Below are 20,735 nucleotides of genomic sequence, written 5' to 3'. Positions count from 1 at the left end.
GAGGCACCAGTAAAGGCTGGGAGGAATTAATGGGGACAGAAGAACATCAGGGAGAAAAAGGCAGAAGTCCCCCGCAAAAGCTGCATGAAGACATATCCCGAAGTTGGATGGCTTTGCCCTTACTTGCTCCCTATTCTCCTCTAGTATGATGATAGGACCTGGGATTCTGGGCTTCCAGCTCATGCCCTCACTTGAAGTTTGAGGGAGAAGGAAGCCAGAATGCCTTATGGCCAGAGTATTCTTTTTTGAGCTTTAGGAAAAGTCGAGATTTTTCCACACTTTTCTCTAGGGCCTCATCTTCATACTTTAGCCATGGACCAGTTTAACTAAGGCCAACCCTGGCTCCCACCTCCCAAAGTTTATTCATGATTGAGGCTCACTTAAAAGTGGTCCCTCATTCTTGATCTTTGTCATCCTTAGCCAGTCTCCACAATCTCTTTTGTTTCTTTTTTAAATAATATTTTATTTTTCCCTAATTACATGTAAAAACAATTTTTAATACTTATTATTTTTTTTAAGTTTTGAGTTCCAAATTCTATCCCTCCCTTTCCCCCTCTCTGTCTTCCCAGACTCTAGACTAAAAGCTTAAGAATACTTTCATACACACAGGAAATTTACTATGAAATGTACCAAGTATAATCAAATTCAAATTCAGCAACCATTTATTGTCTACTGTGTCCCTGGCACTGAGGGAAATAAAGAAAATATAACTTTTTTTTTTTTTTTTTACTTCAAGCATCTTACAGTAAAAAAGGAAAGATAACTGATGTATGTAAATAGCTAGTACAAAACAGAATGCAGTAAGTGTATATAACAGAAATATAAACACAGGGCTGTGAGTGTTAAAAGAGGAAGAAATCCCTCTCATGGCAGTGGGGAAATCACGGAAGCCTTCTTAGCTTTTGAGCTCAGAGCAGAAGGAATCCTCATTGGTTGGAAGGGAACTCATTGGTCAGTCAGTCCAATCCACACCACAAAAAGAATCTCTACTACAACAGACCAAATAAGTGATCATCTAGATTTTTTTTTAAAGACTAAGGGGGCTCTCTGGTTCCTAAGGAAGTCCATTCCATGTTTGAGTCACTCTAATTATTAGGAATTTTCTCCTTACATAATACTTAAGCTTATCCCTTTGCACCTTCTACCCCTATCTCTTAATTCTACCCTCTGGGTTGAAAGAGACCAGCCTAATAATCCTTCTTCCCCTAGACAGCCTTTCTGAACCCTCACCCTCCAAGGTAAATAATCTCATTCCTTTTCCATTCCTCACATGGCATATGCTGGCAATACTTCAGGTTTTTGGTTGCTTTTTTCTGGACATTCTCTACAATGTCCTTCCAAAAATGTAATACCGTGAACTGAATATAGTACTCTAGGACTGGCCTGACCTGACTAGAGCAGATGACAACAGGACTGTCAACTACTTTTGTCTGGAGGTGGTTCCTTCATTTCTTTTTTTTTTTTCCCTTTTTAAAAAAATATTTATTTATTTATTTTTAGTTTTCCACATTCATTTCCACAAGATTTTGGGTTCCAAATTTTCTCCCCATCTCTCCCCTCCCCCACCCCAAGACACCATGCATTCTGATTACCCCTTTCACCAATCTGTCCTCCCTTCTATCACACCCCTCCCTTCCCTTATCCCCATCTTCTCTCTTTTCTTACAGAGCAAGATAGATTTCTATACTCCATTACCTGTATTTATTTCCCAGTTGCATGCAAAAACAATTCTCAACATTTGTTCCTAAAACTTTGTGTTCCAACTTCTCTCCCTTCCTCCCTCCCCACTCATCCCCATTGAGAAGGCAAGCAATTCAATATAGGCTATACATGTGTAGTTATGCAAAAGACTTCCTTAATAGTCATGTTGTGAAAGACTAACTATATTTCCCTCCATCCTATCCTGCCCCGCATTTATTCTCTTCTCTCTTTTGACCTTGTCCCTCCCCAAGAGTATTTACTTCTAATTGCTCCCTCCTCCCATCATAGTCCTCCACCCTGCGTATCCCCTTCTCCTCTACTTTCCTGTAGTGTAAGATAGATTTTCATACCAAATTGAGTGTGCATGTTATTCCTTCCTTGAGCCAAATGTGATGAGAGTAAGCTTCACTTTTTCCCTCTTACCTCCACCTTTTCCCCTCCATTGAAAAAAGCTTTTTCTTGCCTTTTTATGAGAGAAAACTTGCCCCATTTCATTGCACCCTTTATCCTCCCAATATATTCCTCTCTCACCCCTTAATTTTATTTTTTAGATATCATCCCTTCCTATTCAACTCACTCTGTGCCCTCTGTCTATATATGTATGTGTGTGTGTGTGTGTGTATAATCCCTTCAACTACCCAAATACTGAGAAAAGTTTCAAGACTTACAAATATTATCTTTCCATGTACGATTGTAAACAGTTCAACTTTAATAAATCCCTTATGATTTCTCTTTCCTGTTAACCTTTTCATGCTTCTCTTGATTCTTGTGTTTGAAAGTCAGATTTTCTTTTCAGTTCTGGTCTTTTCATCAAGAATTCTTGAAAGTCCTCTATTTCATTGAATGACCATTTTTTCTCCTGAAGTGTTATACTCAGTATTGCTAGGTAGGTGATTCTTGGTTTCAGTCCTAGTTCATTTGACTTCGATCCCTTCGATCCCTTAATGTAGAAGATGCTAGATCTTGTGTTATCCTGATTGTATTTCCACAGTACTCAAATTGTTTCTTTCTGGCTGCTTGCAATATTTTCTCCTTGACCTGGGAACTCTGGAATTTGGTTGCAATATTCCTAGGAATTTTTCTTTTAGGATCTCTTTCAGGAGGTGATTGGTGGATTCTATCAATATTTATTTTACCCGCTGGTTCTAAAATATCAGGGCAATTTTCCTTGATAATTTCATGAAAGATGATGTCAAGGCTCTTTTTTTTTAATCATGGCTTTCAGGTAGTCCCATAATTTTTAAATTATCCCTCCTGGATCGGTTTTCCAGATCAGTTTTTTTTCCAGTGAGATATTTCACATTGTCTTCTATTTTTTCATTCTTTTGGTCTTATTTTGTAATTCCTTGGTTTATCATAAAGTCATTAGCCTCCATCTGTTCCATTCTAATTTTTAAAGAACTATTTTCTTCAGTGAGCTTTTGAACCTTCTTTTCCATTTGGCTAATTCTGCTTTTTAAAGCATTCTTCTCCTCATTTGCCATTTGAGTTATGCTGTTTTTAAAGGTGTTATTTTCTTTAGCATTTTTTGGGTCTCCTCATGATTTTCTTGCATCACTCTCATTTCTCTTCCCAATTTTTCCTCCACCTTTCTTACTTGATTTTTAAAATCCTTTTTGAGCTTTTCCATGTGCTGAGACCATTGCATGTTTATTTTGGAGGTTTTGGATGCAGAAGCCTTGACTTTTATGTCTTCCTCTGATGGTATGCATTGTTCCTCTTCATCCAAAAGGATGGAAGAAAATACCTGTTAACCAAAAAAGTAACCTTCTATAATCTTATTTTTCCCTTTTTTGGGGCAATTTTCTAGCCAGTTACTTGGCTTTTGAGTCCTTTGTCAAGTGGAGGGTATACTCTGGGGACTTGTAAGTTCTCAGTTCCTCCAAGGTGGCAGCTTGTGGTCTGGTCTGGGAGTAACCACAAGCTTTTCTGCCCAGGATCTGTGAGTAGAATTCCATCTCCAGAGCCTCCACTAGTTCCACCACACCAGTGCACTTCCTTACCCCAGGACTACCACTCAGAACTAAGGCTCAGATCAGCTGCTTGATTCCCCCAGGGTCTTTAGGTCAGGGCTCCAAAAATGGATGCTTACTGCTGCCCTGGTGCCAGAGTTAGGGCCAGACCCTGGTCCCTTCTCACTCAGGTGAAAGAGCTTTCTTACTGACCTTTGAAGCTGTCTTTGGCGTTTGTGGGTTGAGAAATCCGGGAATCGCAGCTGCTACCTGTGATACGACTCCCTGAAGCCTGTTCCAGTTCTGTTGGATCCCTGCCATGCAACCAAAACTGGGCTATGCTCTACTCTAGGTCTGGTGCAATAGACCTTTCCTGTTGGCCTTCCAGGCTGCCTTGGGCTGGAAATCTCTTTCACTCTGCCGTTTTGTTGCTTCTGCTGCTCCAGAATTTGTTGAGGGTCATTTTTTACAGATATTTTATGGGCTATGGGGGGAAAGCTTCTACTCTACCATCTTGGCTCCATACCCTGTTCCTTCATTTCTTGATCTAGCCCCAGATAGAATTAATTTTTTGTATGCCATCTCACACTGTTGACTCCTCTTGACCTTTGTAATCTATCAAAGCCCAGATCTTTTTTCATACAGGATCATATAATTTTAGAGTTGGAAGGAACCATGACTCTCCAGTTTATTTCATCTCTCAAAAGAAATCTCCACAAAATATATAACACAAACTGCCATCTAGCTATATTTCCCTCATCTTGTACTTATTAAGGTGATTTCTTGAACCTAAGGGTAAGAATTCTCATTTGGAATAACAACTCAGCTACTTACCACTTGTGTGACTTGGTGCATGGCATGGCATGTCACCTCATCTGGCAAATCAGGTAGTTGCAGGATGTTCTAGTCCTTTGTGTTGGAGTTCCTTTTTCACATTGAATTTAATGTGTCTAATAGACTTCTTATCTTTCATTGGTGGTCTGTTCAGTTTTTGAAGAAGTTAACAATTTCTGCTTAAATTTTATTTACCTTTAAAGAGTATTAAGATATAGCTTATAGTCAAAATACATAGTACATTGCATCATTTATTATGTTCAATAAAGTATTAACCTGCCAAAATTTTCTAAAGGACTTGTCTCCTATACATATATGTGTGTGTGTTTGTGTGTGTGTGTGTGTGTGTGTGTGTGTATTTCATTAAATGAAATATATAGTTCCCAGAGCTACTCTTTCTCAATTACAGCATTTGTAGTCTTAAATAAGCTAGCCAGGGAAGCACATATTGGCCTATATGAAACCACCCTAAGTCATCATGTGCTTAGGGTAAATTAGAGTATCTTCTAAGCCAATATCAAGAGAGGGTAGACTTTAGATTACAACAATAAGATGTTTAGGGATCCTTTCAGATAGAAGACTCAGTAGTCCATTCAAGTTAGCTAGAATTTGTTATATGCTAACCATTCTGCTAAGGGCTAAAAATACAAAAAGAAACATGAAAAAATCTCTGTCCTCAAGGAGCATATGTTCTACCTGAAAGAAACACATTATACACAGTAAATCAATACAAAATACATACAAATTAATTTTAGGGGAAGTGGAGAGCCCTCATAACTGGGAAGATCATGATGGAAGAACCTTGCATAGAATGAGATCCATCATTAAAGCCAAAGAAAAGGGAGCTATTGCCTAAATGGTGAAGTTCTCCAACTCACCTTCTAGAATAGAAGTATTGAGTGAGACAGAAATGCAGAATAAAATAGGCATGTTCTCATTGCATGAGTGGTATTTGGGATACACACAAGGATCAGCTCACAGAATACAGTGTACTAACTCCAAACCATTTTGAGAAGAATCCCAGAAGATTCTTGTAATAGTGATGGAAGACATCAGAAACCATCTTAATGAACCATTGGTTAATGGTACCATTATGAGTCCAGCAGTCCATATATATTACCTATAGAGGTAAAGAAATCCTGGATTTGCTATGGTATACTTTATTATTATATTATTACTACATGTATATATGTACACATATATTACTATATTATTATGTGAGAAGCATGTGGTGATATCTGGCTTCAGAAATAGTAAGACTAGAGGTCATGTCTCACCTCTAATATATGTTGTCTGTGTGATCCTGGAGAAGCAACTGCATCTGTCAGTTAAATGACTGACAATTTTGTAAGACTATGTTGCCAAACACTTGTCAATCTGCAATGGTTAGAGGGAGTTTTCTCATAGAGAGTTCCCTCTACCAATGAGGTTCTGTGTCCAGCCAGATAAATAGATAAAACAAATAAATAAATGTTTTTAGAATCCAACTAAATTGTAGAACTCCCCGATTGTTTTAGATATCCCAATGTACAATGTGGAGCTATTATAAAGATCTATCATACAGTAAGGCCCCAGTTGAAGGATGGATCCAAGACAACACCTGGTACCTGGTACTGCCAGAATTAAATGGTGCACCTCTTTCCACTCAGCATAGATTATAGATTCCCCTGAAAATTACCTCCCCTTGTCCTGCTCCACCTGCTTCTTGTATGTGGTATGCAGTCCTGTGTGGTTTCACTCCATTAATGAGGCTTTGGCTATACTTCAGACTTCTTTCCAGATGCCCCAGTGAGCCCGGCAGCTGCTGAATTCAGACAGGAGCATGGATCCTACCTCAAAAACAACCTCCCTTCCTTTATCATTGGAGGTTTGCACTCAAATTTTAAAATCATCAATGTTACCCTTCCTCTCAAAAGCTAGTCTGGAGAGAGGAATAGTACACACCACTTATCCTCCATAAAAAAAAAGTCAAGGCAGGTCTTACAAAACCTTAATTTAATGCATCCAATCCTTTTTTGGGGAGAAGTTAAAATGAAAAGCAAAAATCTGCTAAAGATAGATTTATAAGAAATGAGTGACTGTGTATAGTTGACTATAATGAAAATTTTTTATAGTGCTTCATAATATTAAAAAAAATTTATGGTTTTGACTGAATTCCAGCATTGATATTTTAGCTTTAGCATACTTCCAGAAACCAAATTTATAGAATATCAGGTTTTTGTTCTCCCATGTGTAATATGCATCTAAGTGAGATAAGATCTAGAGAAATTCAGTTTATTGACATATTATACTTATGTCAACTTGCTTCCAGTAGGATACTGCTTCTCATGGTGTCTTCAGCTTGGGAAACAAAAACAAAAACATGTCCCCCAGACTAGCTAAGCGTGGAGAAATTCCATTATTTCTTGTTTCCCATCCCTATCTGAATTAGAAGAAAGCTAGTTTCACAAAGGCAACAAACCAAATATTTAGGGCAGTAAGACTGAACCTATAGTCGTTCAAGTCATTTTGTTTCATTTCAGGGAAAGAAAAACTCATTCCTCAAGTGCTTTCAGTTCACATTACAATCTCTTCTGAACTCAGTTATTCAGAAGAGAGAGAGAACTTACATCTGTTTTTAATGATAACTACCTGCTAAAATAAGTACTCTTTGCTCTCAAAGTCAAGCAGGAACTAAGCTTTCCTCAATCCAAGTAGCCACTTCATTGTCCTTCACCTAAAGTGTTCCCAGCAGGCTTCAACATTAAAGAGAAGCTTCTTGCTTTAATTGGACACTACTAAAAATTCCTATGACCTTTTGATGACATCAACAGATGTTTCCATTAAAAAAAAAAGGAAGAAAAAAGATGAGATGTATGCAAGTGTTATACAAAGAATTTAGCCAGAGACAAGATACCCGTCAGGAGTCAGTTAGCTATGCTAAAGCACGGGTTCACTTGGTTAGCTTGTGGTACAAATGAGGGTGGGACAATAGAACTGAAACTTTTACAGATAAATTGACTTTCCACTAAGGTAGTAAATTCACCCCCCTCCCATTTTCTATTGTGTGCTGAAACCATGATAGCTTTCCCCCAGCAATGCCTCTTCTTCTGACTCTTTTGGCATAGGGACCTCCCATGAATCATATCCTCCTCAAAACCCAAGACCACGGATCATAAGATTGTAGCTTTAGAGCTTTAAGGAACCCTGAGAACATTGAGTCCATTTTACAGATGAGTAAACTATGGCCTAGAGAATTTAAGTGACTTTCTGGAGGGGGGTCCAGAATAATTGCTAAGTTTATGAGGTAGGATTAAATCCAGTCCTTCCTAATTCCAAATTTGGCACTCTGCTCATGGTATTATACAGCCTCTTTTGCTGAGCTTTGGCTTCTCCTTTTCCCCAATTGGCAGGGAATGAGTTCAGAAGTTGTGGGGTTCCATGGCATTTTCTAGACCTTCACAACCTTTTTAGTACCCATAGCTAGACCTGGCAAGAGACAGACATAAATTTAAGTCATTTCTGCACTCTCTGTCTCCTCCATCATCCTCATTACCTGGCTTATGTCTCAATTGGTGTTGATATTGATCACTGAACAAAGTTATCTCTCTGGGAGCATCTGACTTGTGCATGATCTTGGTGCATATATGGGAGACGCCTTTATAGAAGAGAGCCTTTGAGGCCAAATTTTGTTCTACTAAGTCCAATGCTGTATAATTATTGGGGGACTTTTTGGGGAGGAGGATGGTAAAGAAAGCTGGAAGGAAGAGATAATAAAAAGCAAATAGAATAGGACCAATAATTCATTGAGCAGCAAACATTTATTAAGCACTTACTGTATGCTAAGCACTATGATTAACGCTGGAGATACAAATAGAAGCAAGAAGAAAGACAGTCCCTGCACTCAAGGAACTTACAATTTTCTGATGGAGGAAGATAACGTATCAAAGGAAGCTGACACCGAAGCAAGGGAAAGTACCCATTAAGGATGTGGTGGAGAAAGAAGTCTGGAAAGTCCAAAGCAGGGCCAAGAGAGGGCTGACAGAGTAAACATGGCTGGACTTGGAGCCCTGCCTTAAAATGGAGATTGCAAGAGGAAACAACCAGTCAGATGAAGGGGCCACAAAGGGAGGCAGATCTTCTAGCTTGAGAAGGCTGCATGATCATCCAGGGTGAGGTTTCTGGAGGATGGTGGCAAAGGCATTTTCCAGGACAAAGAAGCTGGTGAATCACAGTGAGTCACAGAGAACCACAGAACTGGATGTTAACTTACTCAATGTAGAAATATATAATATACATGTCATTGGAAATTATTGTCGATTAAAAGCTCAGTTAAACGTTCTTTAGGGGAAGTAATAGTTTTTAATAAATCTTTCCTTAACTCTTCCTTCTGTCCATCTTTCAAGGTCTAGGTGAAATCCTGCCTCTTTTAGAAGGATTTCCCTGGATTTTCCAAGTGACTTATTCCTCAAATAAACTCATAGCCCTTTGCATTTTTATTATTAATTTGGTGTATTCTATTTTGTGTTATAATTATTTGTGCATATTGTGTTATAATTATTTATGTATATGGGTTATACTTTTTATACTCAGTTGTAAGCTTCTTAAGTGCAAACTATTTCTTGTTTATATTTTCATTAGTAATTAATAATATTAATTATAACAGTTGGTCATTTATGATTAGATATAATTATTATTATTTATTTTTATACTTTCCCTAACATAAAATAGGCACTTTAAAAGAATTATTGAATGAATAAATTATTCATTTGTGTTTATTTCCAAGATACTCTGGATAGTGAAAATATAGTTTGTTCCTAGTGATTATTAATACATTTTGTTACTTTAGTCACTAAAACAGTCTCTGAGTAATGGGAATACATTCTATTTTTAGGTCATCGTTGAGTGGTCTTCTAACATCATCATTTCGTCAACACCAAGAGTCATTAGCGGCAGAAAGAGAGAGGCGACGGCAGGAGAGAGAAGAGAGGTTGCAAAGGATAGAACGGGAAGAAAGAAACAAATTCAAGTAAGGAACAGTTTTGAGATGTATGACGTGATACCTTGAAAATAGTCACCACGAATGCCAATACAGTTATACATGAAAATGCTCTAATGGTAATACTAGTGTCTTGAATTCACATAAGTGCTTTAAGGTTTGCAAAACATTTTACTAAAATTATCTCATTTGAGTCTCACCACACAACCCTATGAAGAAGATACTATTCTTGCCCCACTTTATAGATGAGGAAACCAAGGCTGAAAGAAATTAAGTGATTTGACTAGGGTCACACAACCAGTAAGTGTCATGAGACAGGACTCAAACCTGTCTTCATGTCCTTCACTCTGGATGCTACACCATGTTTTTACATGAGAGATCATGTGATAAACTGGAAAGAATCCTAGTTTTGGGAGTCAGGATCTAGGTTCAGCTCCTTGATCTGATCCTTCCTACCTCATGAATTTGCACAAGTCACTAAAACACTCTGTTCCTCTGTTTCCTCATCTGTAAATTGAGGGCTTAGATGACATTTGAAATCAGCTTTAAAGGTTTGTTTCTATGAATAGTTTCCATTTGAGGTTGTATCTATATGATCAAATTAAAATCAAAGATATTAGATATCAGATAATCTCTCTTTAGGTAGGTTTTGTTATAGAAAGTTAGAGATTCTTTCACAGAAATAGTCATAGAATGCTACAGTGGAAAGATATCTTTGAGACAATTCAGTCCTCTTATTCTATAGATGAGGGAACTAAATTTGATAGTTTTTAAATGATTTGCCCAAGGTCAGCTACACACTACTATCATTGGCAGAAGTGCCAAGCTTTGAACCCAGTTTCCTCACACTGAATCCTGTGCTTTTTCCACTGTTTTCCTGTCCCTCGCGTAGCCACTTACAGGTGATCCACACTTTTCATACTTATTACCTAAAACAGTCTTTGTTGTCCAAACTGTCTTTGCCACAAGAAAGGTTACCATAAAGGGACAACTGATTCTGATCAAATCATCAGAATCCAATTGAATTCTGATGAGCGCAATTGTAAAATTACTTAAATATAATTATCCACCTGGAAATCTGAAATTCTATAAGATGATGCAATGACCATCTTGATTACCATATAAGTAGAAGGGGGAAAATGATTTTATAGTTCTTGTGGCTATCTCAACATATTTTATCAAAAGCCATTTTCTTACAGTTCCTTCCAGATCTATCACTGTTGAGTGTATGTATATAGAATTAGTTACTAAATTTTACCTGAATAATCATCATCATCATCATCATCATCATCATCATCATCATAACAATCTCCTCAAAGCTCTGTCCATTGCCTATTCTGTGAGAGGGGAAGAGTGCCAGCAGCCTGATAGGAGAATGTCAGTCAGATTGATGTCCAGTGGAGACTTCATCATTTGGGGTATTACTAAGAAAGGTAAGGCTCTTCCTAGCAGAAAGCATGAAAGACTGGTAATTTGGGGTCCAGTAATATTGCCAGTTGGGTTAGCACCTAGTCAGTTATGATAGAACTGTTCCTAAGAGTCAAAGAAAATAGAAACAGTGGTATATGGTTATAAGCCAGCCTTATTCAAACTATCACGATGATATGCTTTGTGTTTTGGTGCAAAGAGAAGAAAGGCTATACTGGGGGGGGGGGAACCCAGAAATACCTATACCTCACCTTCTGGAAATGCTTCAGTGCAGATGGCACTGACCAGTAAAGCAAGCAAATTATGAGTGCATTAGAAAAGACCTGGCAATACAGATGCTTTCATTACGTGCCAGCATAATCTTAACAAAACTGAAAACAGATCTTTCCAGTTATAAGCAAGGACTTGGGCAAGTCATTTTGCCACTATCAAGGACTGCTGCTTTTTGTCAACAATACCCTCAGCTCCAATAGCAGACAGTAGCATTTTGTAAACCAATGCAGGGCAATTGTGAGAAATAACTTTACTGTGAAGTCCAGATTAGATAACATAAGAGCTAAAATATGAAAAAAGGAAAATGTTGAAAAACCCAAAGTCAGTGCAAAACTTAAGTTAACACAAACTCCTGAAAGTTTGAATACTAACAAAATAAATGACAAAGTAATGCCAGTCAAATGATTTTGAAGAGGAGATGGACGTACTTTGGACTGGAATTTCAAAAAGCACTTTTTGAGTCTGACAGTATAAATCTAACTAACCAATAAACTGTACCAAAACTGAGCAGTTCAAAAGCAGATATTTCCTGTAGCCACCGTGAGTGAATGAATTCTCACAAAAATATTGACAGAGACCGGGGCGGAGCCAAGATGGCGGAGTAGAAACACACAAATACGCTAGCTCCGAACCCACAGCCCATGAAATATCTGTAGTAAAGAGCCGCCAACAAATTCGGGAGCAGGAGAAGCCACATAACAGTGGAGCGGATAAGATTTTTGTTCCAGAGGGACCTGCAAACCTCTCACAAAAGGTCCGTCGCGCTACGGACGCAGAGCCCAGCCCAGCCCTGCACCGGCCCCGGCACCGAGAGGAACAGATCCGAGCGGACTTCAAGAATGGGATCTCCAGCAGCCGCGCGGGTCCCTCCACCCACAGGTGACGGGGTCGGTGAGAAGGTCTCTCTGGTGGGTCGAGAGGGGAGTGGGGTGCCCCCATACTCAGGCCCCCTCGGGAGGCAACAGCGGAGGCGGGAGCAGACCGGGGCTCCCCAAGCAGGCAGGAGCCCGGATCCATTGTTGAAGGTCTCCGCATAAACCCCCTGAGGGAATTGAGCCCGTGAGGTGGCCCTGCCCCCACCTGAGCACCTGAACATAATCTCACACTGAATAGCAGCCCTGCCCCCACCCAAAGCACTGAGGCTGGGAAGCAGCATTTGATTCTCAGACCCCAAGCACGGGCTGGGAGGATCCAGAGGCGAGGTGGGTGTGAGGAGAATATTCAGAGCTCAAGTCACTGGCTGGGAAAATGCCCAGAAAAGGGAAAAAAACCAAGACTATTGAGGGTTACTTTCTTGGTGAATAGGTTTCTCCTCCCCTCCTTTCTGATGAGGAAGAGCGGTGCTCACCATCAGGGGAAGACACGGAAGTCAGTGCTTCTACATCCCAGCCCACTCAATGGGATAAGTTCTGGGAAAAGGTCATAAAGAGCCCAAAAAATTTTCAAAATCATGTTAGAGAGGTAGAGGAAAAGCTGGGAAGAGTAATAAAAGACTTGCAAGCAAAGTATGAACAACAAATCAGCACCCTGCTAAAGGAGACCCAAAAAAATGCTGAAGAAAATAACACCCTGAAAAATAGGCTAACTCAATTGGCAAAGGAGGTTCAAGAAGCCAATGAGGAGAAGAATGCTTTCAAAAGCAGAATTAGCCAAATGGAAAAGCAGATTCAAAAGCTCACTGAAGAAAATAGTTCTTTCAAAATGAGAATGGAACAGATGGAGGCTAATGACTTTATGAGAAACCAAGAAATCACAAAACAAAACCAAAAGAATGGAAAAATGGAAGATAATGTGAAATATCTCATTGGAAAAACAACTGACCTGGAAAATAGATCCAGGAGAGACAATTTAAAAATTATGGGCCTACCTGAAAGCCATGATCAAAAAAAGAGCCTAGACATCATCTTTCATGAAATTATCAAGGAAAACTGCCCTGAGATTCTAGAACCAGAAGGCAAAATAAATATTGAAAGAATCCACCGATCATCACCTGAAAAAGATCCAAAAAGAGAAACTCCTAGAAATATTGTGGCCAAATTCCAGAATTCCCAGGTCAAGGAGAAAATATTGCAAGCAGCTAGAAAGAAACAATTCAAGAACTGTGGAAATACAATCAGGATAACACAAGATCTAGCAGCTTCTACATTAAGGGATTGAAGGGCATGGAATAGGATATTCCAGAAGTCAAAGGAATTAGGACTAAAACCAAGAATCACCTACCCAGCAAAACTGAGTATAATACTTCAGGGGAAAAAATGGTCTTTCAATGAAATAGAGGACTTTCAAGCATTCTTGATGAAAAGACCAGAGCTGAAAAGAAAATTTGACTTTCAAACACAAGAATGAAGAGAAGCATGAAAAGGTAAACAGCAAAGAAAAGTCATAAGGTACTTATAAAAGTTGAACTGTTTACATCCCTACATGGAAAGACAATATTAGTAACTCTTGAAACTATTCAGTATCTGGGTACTTGGTGGGATTACACACACACACATGCACACGCACACGCTCATAGAGACAGAGTGCGCAGAGTGAATTGAATAGGATGGGATCATATCTTAAAAAAAGAAAATGAAATCAAGCAGTGAGCGAGAAATATATGGGAGGAGAAAGGGAGAAATGGAATGGGGCAAATTATCTCTCATAAAAGAGGCAAGCAAAAGATTTTTTTTAGTTTGGGAAAAAGAGGGGAGGTGAGAGAAAAACATGAAGTTTACTCTCATCACATTCCACTAAAGGAAGGAATAAAATGCCCACTCATTTTGGTATGAAAACCTATCTTACAATACAGGAAGGTGGGGGACAAGGGGATAAACAGGGTGGGGGGGATGATGGAAGGGAGGGCATGGGGAGGAGGGTACAATTTGAGGTCAACACTCACAGGGAGGGACAGGATCAAAAGAGAGAATAGAAGTAATTGGAAGCAGGATAGGATGGAGGGAAATATAGTTAGTCTTATATAACGACTATTATGGAAGTCATTTGCAAAACTACACAGATTTGGCCTATATTGAATTGCTTGCCTTCCAAAGGGAGGGGGAGGTGAGGGAGGGAGGAGAAGAAGTTGCAACTCAAAGTTTTAGAAATAACTGTCAAGTACTGTTCTTGCCGCTAGGAAATAAGAAATACAGGTAAAGGGGTATAGAAAGTTATTTGGCCCAACAGGACAGAGGAGAGGATGGAGACAAGGGCAGAGAGGAATGATGGAGAAGAGAGTGGAGTGGAGATGGGGGTAATTAGAATGCTCGGTGTTTTGGGGTGGGGAGAGGGGACAAGGGGGGAGAAAATTTGGAGCCCAAAAATTCTGTGAAAATGAATGTTAAAAGTGAAATAAATAAATAAAATAAAATAAAATAAAGAAATATTGACAGAAAGAGTAAAAATGTTTCAAGATAAGCATGCAACCATACATATATGTGTATATGTACATGTATATGTGTGTGGATAGATAGATAGATAGATAGATAGATAGATAGATAGATAGATAGATAAACAGACAGACATATAGACAGACAGACATATAGACAGACAGATAGATAGGCAGTAGTCAGCACTATAAGAATCATAGGAGGAAAGATGGTGCTATAAAGGAATACTCCTAAGAACGGGTGCTAAACAGCACCATGAGAGGAACAGTTTGCAAAAGCTATTGGGGAGCGAAAGATATTGGAAGATTTCTTCAGTATCTAGCTGATACACTCAGTAGAAAAATTGAATGCTATATAACTTCATTCAAAATTTTTTGAAAGTAATAAGAGGAATGGAATCTGGAATCATTTATCAGTATCTGAGTTAGAGGTATCAGTGGACTCTCTTTTTCCATACAAGTGAAATTAAACAGCATGAGGTGTGGAATTGTTGTTGTATTTCTTTGTTCTTGAAGAGGACCATGACATCAGGGAGATGATGACATGACTTGTAGTTGACCTTGATTTGAGTGAGGCAGGGCTGTGCAAAGTCACCAGCCTAATTTTCTCCTCCAGAGCTATCAGAGTCCAGTGGCCACATATCGATCAGGACAAGTGGAGATGGCCCAGGATGCAGTGAAAGACCTTGACCCTTTTAGGCTAAGGCCTTCTCAGATTCTCACTTTGAGTGAGGTAAGGTCCATTCAGTGAATAGGTCTTTTTGAAAAGTAAGTCAAGGGATGACCTTGATCAAAAAAAAAAAAATACAAAGGGAAGGAAGGAAGGAAGGAAGGAAGGAAGGAAGGAAGGAAGGAAGGAAGGAAGGAAGGAAGGAAGGAAGGAAGGAAGGAAGGAAGGAGAAAGAAAGAAGGAAGGAAGGAAGGAAGGAAAAAGAAAGAAGGAAGGAAGGAAAGAGAAAGAAAGAAAGAAAAAGAAAGGAAGAAAAGAAAAGAGAAATCAAACTAGGAGGGGAAGATCTTCAGGGTTGCTGGCCAAAAGAGAAACAGTTACTATTTGCATTCACTTTGAGCCAGGAAGGTCCAAAAAAATAACCATTAAGTGGTGATTGGACCTGTTGTCCAATTCAATAGGATTTAAAGAGGAAGATTGAGATTTGGAGGCTCTAAGTATAGAATTGTATGCTCCCCTGTAGAGGCATATGGGTCCCTTATTTCTCAGTCAGAAGTAGAACTAAAGAAACGCTGAAGATGGATGAAAGTGTCAATTTAAAAACAAAAATCCAAGTTTAAAGAACTACTAATGTTGACTCAGCCTAGAGACATGGGCCTCCTTGTTTCTCTTAATATGACACGCCATCTCCCTCCTCCATGTCTTTTCATTGGGTATCCCTATGCCTGGAATGCTTTCTCTCCTCACCCAAACCTCCTGTGTTCTCTGACATCCTTCAAGACTCAGCTTGTATCCTACATCTTGTAAAAGGCCTTTCCAGCCTTCCCTCTCCCACCTCCAGTGCTTTCCTTTTGAGGTTATCATCCATTTACATTGTATATGTCTGCGTCTTACATGTATATTACTGTGTGTGCGTGTATATATACATATATATAAAAGATAGATTATCTATCTTATATGTACCTAGTTATTTATATGTTATCTCCCTCTCAGCCCCTTAGAATGTGAACTTGAAGAGAGGGACTGGGTTTTTGCCTTTCCTGGTATCCCCAGTGCTTAGCCTAGTATCTAACACCTACTAAGTGTTAATAAAGGCTTGCTGACTGAATAGCTCAACAGAGGGGAGAGAGAATTGATGATGGTCTTCAAACATGTCAAGAATTGACCACTGAAAAAAATTAGACTTGTTCTGCCTAGCCCCAGAAATCAGAACAAGGACAAACTAGTTGAATTTATAAGGGGGCATATTTCATCTCAATGTGATGAACAAGTACAGTAGAGACTAAGCTGTCCTAGGTCTGAATCCTGATCTATATCTGGCCATTGGATCCAGATGGCTTGGGAGGAGAAAGTGAGGCTAGTGACTTTGCACAGCCCTCCCTTACTTAAATCCAATTCACTTGCATTCTCTACTAAGTAATTAAAATGGAATGGGAAAAGCACGTTGAGAATCAAAACCTAACTTCCCCATATAGAAACATCTGTCTAATTGTCTGAACCTGCCAGTATTTCATTGGTCTTGTTAGTTATTTAAAGACACATAAATAAATCATGGAAAAATCCTCTTCTGTGGGGGAATTTGGATCATCAGGATAAACCACAGGCATCTGGGAATTACAGTTCCTGTAATCCCCATAGAAAAAGTCTGGTTAAGTGAAAAATCAATTTAAAAAAAAAAGAGCTATGAGCACTTAGAAAGTAATTAGGATCCCCATGTTGTTTCTTTTATTAGGTAGCTAGGTGGCGTAGTGTATAGAATAGGGAGTCAGGAAGGTCTGAGTTCAAATTCTACCTCAAATACTCACTAGCTGTGTGGTCTTGGACAAACCACTCAACCTAAGCCTCAGTTTCCTCAGCTACAAAACAGAGATAATAAGATCACCTACCTTAGAGAATTATTGTGAGGATCAAACATGATTGAATGTGATAGCATATGTAAAATGCTTTGCAAACCTTACAGCTCTTTATAAATGGCAGTTACTATTCATATATTCCTATTTTCCTTTGTCTCTAACCATTACATTAAGGTAAGATGCCAATAGTACTTGAATCTCTTGTACTGAAATACACAAGTTTGTATGTGCTTCTAAGGGTGTATCAAGATATGTGAAGGGATTTACAAATTTTAAACCATTATGTAAACTCTGTTATCATTATTTATCATCATTGTTATTGATGTTATTTTTATTACTATTTTGTGAGAGGGACAAAGGAAGGATCCAGACTTAGGAAAGTTTGAAACAAGAGAGAATGCTTTTCCATCTACAACTGTTTTCTATTACTAATAAGAAGACTTTCATTATCTTCTGTTAGCTATTTCTTTATCATTTGCTGATCATCTAATACTTTCATTTTTCCTATCTTTAAAAAAATTGTTTTCTTCGGTATGCTTCCGTTAGTCGAGACTATTTAGACAAAAGAGAGGAGCAAAGACAAGCAAGAGAAGAAAGGTTTGTAAATCTGTCATTTTTCCCATTTTAACCACACAGTTCTTGGAATTAAAACACAAAGCTAACCAAGCATGCAAGAAAAACTATTAAAATGAAATATTTTAATATGGTCGCAGTTTAAGTTACATCCACTAACCACTCAGATAACTGATATGATTGAGGAATGGGATATTTTGGTTAACTGCATTTTATAGGTAAGTGCTGTGAAATACTCAGGATGAGGGTGCTTCTGGGTAAGATTTAAGAAACTTTCTTCATTTTCAGAACTTACAGGTATGCAGTATGATTAGGGGAAGGGAAGAGACAGAAAGGAACACATTTATTAAACTCCCACTCTATGCCCGGCACTGTACTAAATGTGTTATAAATATCTCACCACAACTACCTGTAAGTGAGGTGCTGTTATTATCCCCATTTTAAAGTTTAAGAAACTTAAATGATTAAATGACTTTACTAGATGTGGTAAATATCTGAAGCCAGATTTGAACTCCTGACTCCGGGCTCAGTGCTCTGTCCACTACACTACCTAACTGCACCACCTATGATAATTTTATTTATTGATCTTTTAACTAAGTGATTTTTTTAAAATCTTACCAAATAAATATCTTGATTCAGGTCACTAGTTCTTTGGATTCAATGTCAATACACGTTTTGGAAAAAATACAAGGTTAGAGTTGTCTCTAATGACTTTAATTAAGCAAAATATTGAATATTGTTTAAAAAAGAAAATCTTTTTTCCCTTCTGTGTCTTTCATAGCCTAGAGAGGCTAATAGACAGATAGTATAATAGGTAGAGTGTAAGATTTGGAGATAAGAGGACCCAAGTTGAAATCTCACCTCTAATGCTCACTAAATTGTATCACCCTGGGCAAGACGCTGAACCTTGAAGTGTCTCATGCTCTGTGGTCTTTCTTAGTGGAGGAAGTACCACACCAGAAGTTCCTCTCCCTGATAAAATCACAGATCCTTTCTGTATTCAATTCCCATCTAGTTCTAAATGTACCCTTCTTCAATGCTAGAGGATGTCTGGTGCTTCTGAGTGGCTGTGTCAGTGAAAAGTGAAATATGGATGCCAGTACTTGAACAGATTAGCAAAATAGCAAAATATTAAAAAATACTTTTTATTTGGAAGAATTTGAAAGAATTCCATTATTAGTGTCATTCTAATAATCAAAATAGAATTTGCTTTAAAAGTAAAAATTGATTTTTTCTCTTTTGATTTTGTCTAAACGTATGATTTTAGTGGTGTGGAAACTCCCTCCAATCACTTAAATTGACAAACCATCCATAACCTAAATTAGAATGTTGCCTGGGATGCTAAGTTGTTAAGTAACTTACCCAGAGTCACATAACCAAGTAACTGTCGGAGACAAGACTTGAACCCTTGACTTATCTTCTTGACTGACTCCAAACTGCTCTTCTACCTACTATAGAACACTGATTCTTCCAACTACATGATTACCATGCCTAAAAATCAAGTGTAGCCTAGAAATATGAGGCAAACAGGAGACCAAAAGAGAAACTGAGGAGTTTTTCTGATCTTCTGGGCATATTTTTTTCCATTGAGGGGATTTATTTAATTTTATTACATATAATTGTCTCAATAACAGTCCTTGTATGACTATAATATGTCTTGTTCTGTTTTTAAAGAATTGAGGGATTTGGAGAGTTTAAATGTGTTTTAGATAGAGTTCCAGATTCCAAACTTTTTTAGGTTGGGTGATTGTGCTCTTAGGTTATGTCCACACACAAGCAAACAAAAACAGCTGTAGTTGTTTAAAAGCTACTGGTGAGGTCTCAGGGTATTGTGTCTTAATGTCTGAGCTATCTCTGACAGACCTTGAAATGTACTGCGATGATTAGGAAGGAGCTATTTCATTTCATTATTTTTGGCCACTTATTTTTCTCCAAATAAGACAATTAAGATGGTCCAAAAGGCTTGGCCAATTGCCTGCTCTCTTCTTCCCCTTCCTCTTGCACCCACTTAGATTCCAGGATACATCATGAATGGCCATGTTTGTTCTTTTAAAAGCTGTCCAAGTTCCCCTACCTCTGACCCAGACTCAAATATTCTGCTTCTATAACTCATTACTGGCAAATAAGTATAGCCACAGTTTGTGGTTCTATAACTTGGTGCTTTATTGTTTTAGGTTTTTTAGCAACCTGTAATTGTGCTTTATTTTGAAAAAGTATTTCTGAAGATCTGTATGAACAGCACCAGGAGAATAAGGTGTTCCCTACTCAATGCAAATGTGATAGATTGGGGAGCAAATGAAGAAAATCCCAATTCATTGAGGGTTGGGAAGTGGAAACAAACTAAAAGCTGGGATAAGGGCTAGGAGACAGGTGATGTTAAAGGTGAAGGAGAACACAGAAACAAGAGTACTTATCTAACCACTCTTCCAAGTAGCTAAAGATATTTACTGGTTCATCAAGCTGACAGGGTCATATTATGCCACTTCACAGAAAAAAGGCATTTAGGACAGAAACCAGAGGAAATGGTTGGTTTCATTGTGCCAGGTAATGGTTAGCTAGATAAATACCATTGTATAGTCTTATGTTTGTTCTTCATTGACACATTTTTTGAGCAGGATCATAGACGTTGAGCTGGAAAGGCCTTAGAAGTGGTCCATTTTGTTATCGACGTATCTATCTTATCTATCTATCAATCATCTATCCATCTATCTATATCTATCTATCTATATCTATCTATTTCATCTATCTATCTCATCTATCTATCCTTCTGTCTATATCTATTTCATCTATCTATCCGTCTATCTATATCTATCTATTTCATCTATCTATCATCTGTCTATCTCTGTATCTCATCTATGTGTCATCTATCTATCTGTCTGTCTGTCTGTCTCTCTATTGAGGGAACAGCCTATGAGTTGGACCTTGAAGGAAGAGAAGAGTTTTACCTTGGAAAATATGAAGACTTGACAGTGAATAAACACACTGAGGGAGGAGAGGACCTAAAGGAAGAAACGTCCTTGTAAGATACACACAGTTGAGGAAAAAAGGAGAAAAAAAATTAAGAAGATTCCAAAGAGTTATCACAAATTGGGAGAGCCAGGAGGCA

General features: G+C 38.4%; 1 protein-coding gene across 1 annotated transcript in view; it reads left to right on the top strand.

Moving 5' to 3' along the window:
- FHOD3 (formin homology 2 domain containing 3) overlaps positions 1–20,735 on the top strand; it is a 707,140-nt gene that overhangs the window by 588,148 nt on the left and 98,257 nt on the right. Inside the window, 2 exon segments of the mRNA XM_072599353.1 lie at positions 9,361–9,495; positions 17,603–17,653. Coding sequence (XP_072455454.1) covers positions 9,361–9,495; positions 17,603–17,653 — 186 coding nt within the window.

Source organism: Notamacropus eugenii, chromosome 4 (assembly GCF_028372415.1).
Source record: "Notamacropus eugenii isolate mMacEug1 chromosome 4, mMacEug1.pri_v2, whole genome shotgun sequence".
NCBI classification, from domain to species: domain Eukaryota; kingdom Metazoa; phylum Chordata; class Mammalia; order Diprotodontia; family Macropodidae; genus Notamacropus; species Notamacropus eugenii.
Note: the sequence above shows the minus strand (reverse complement) of the source record. Positions and strands in the feature narration are given on the sequence as shown.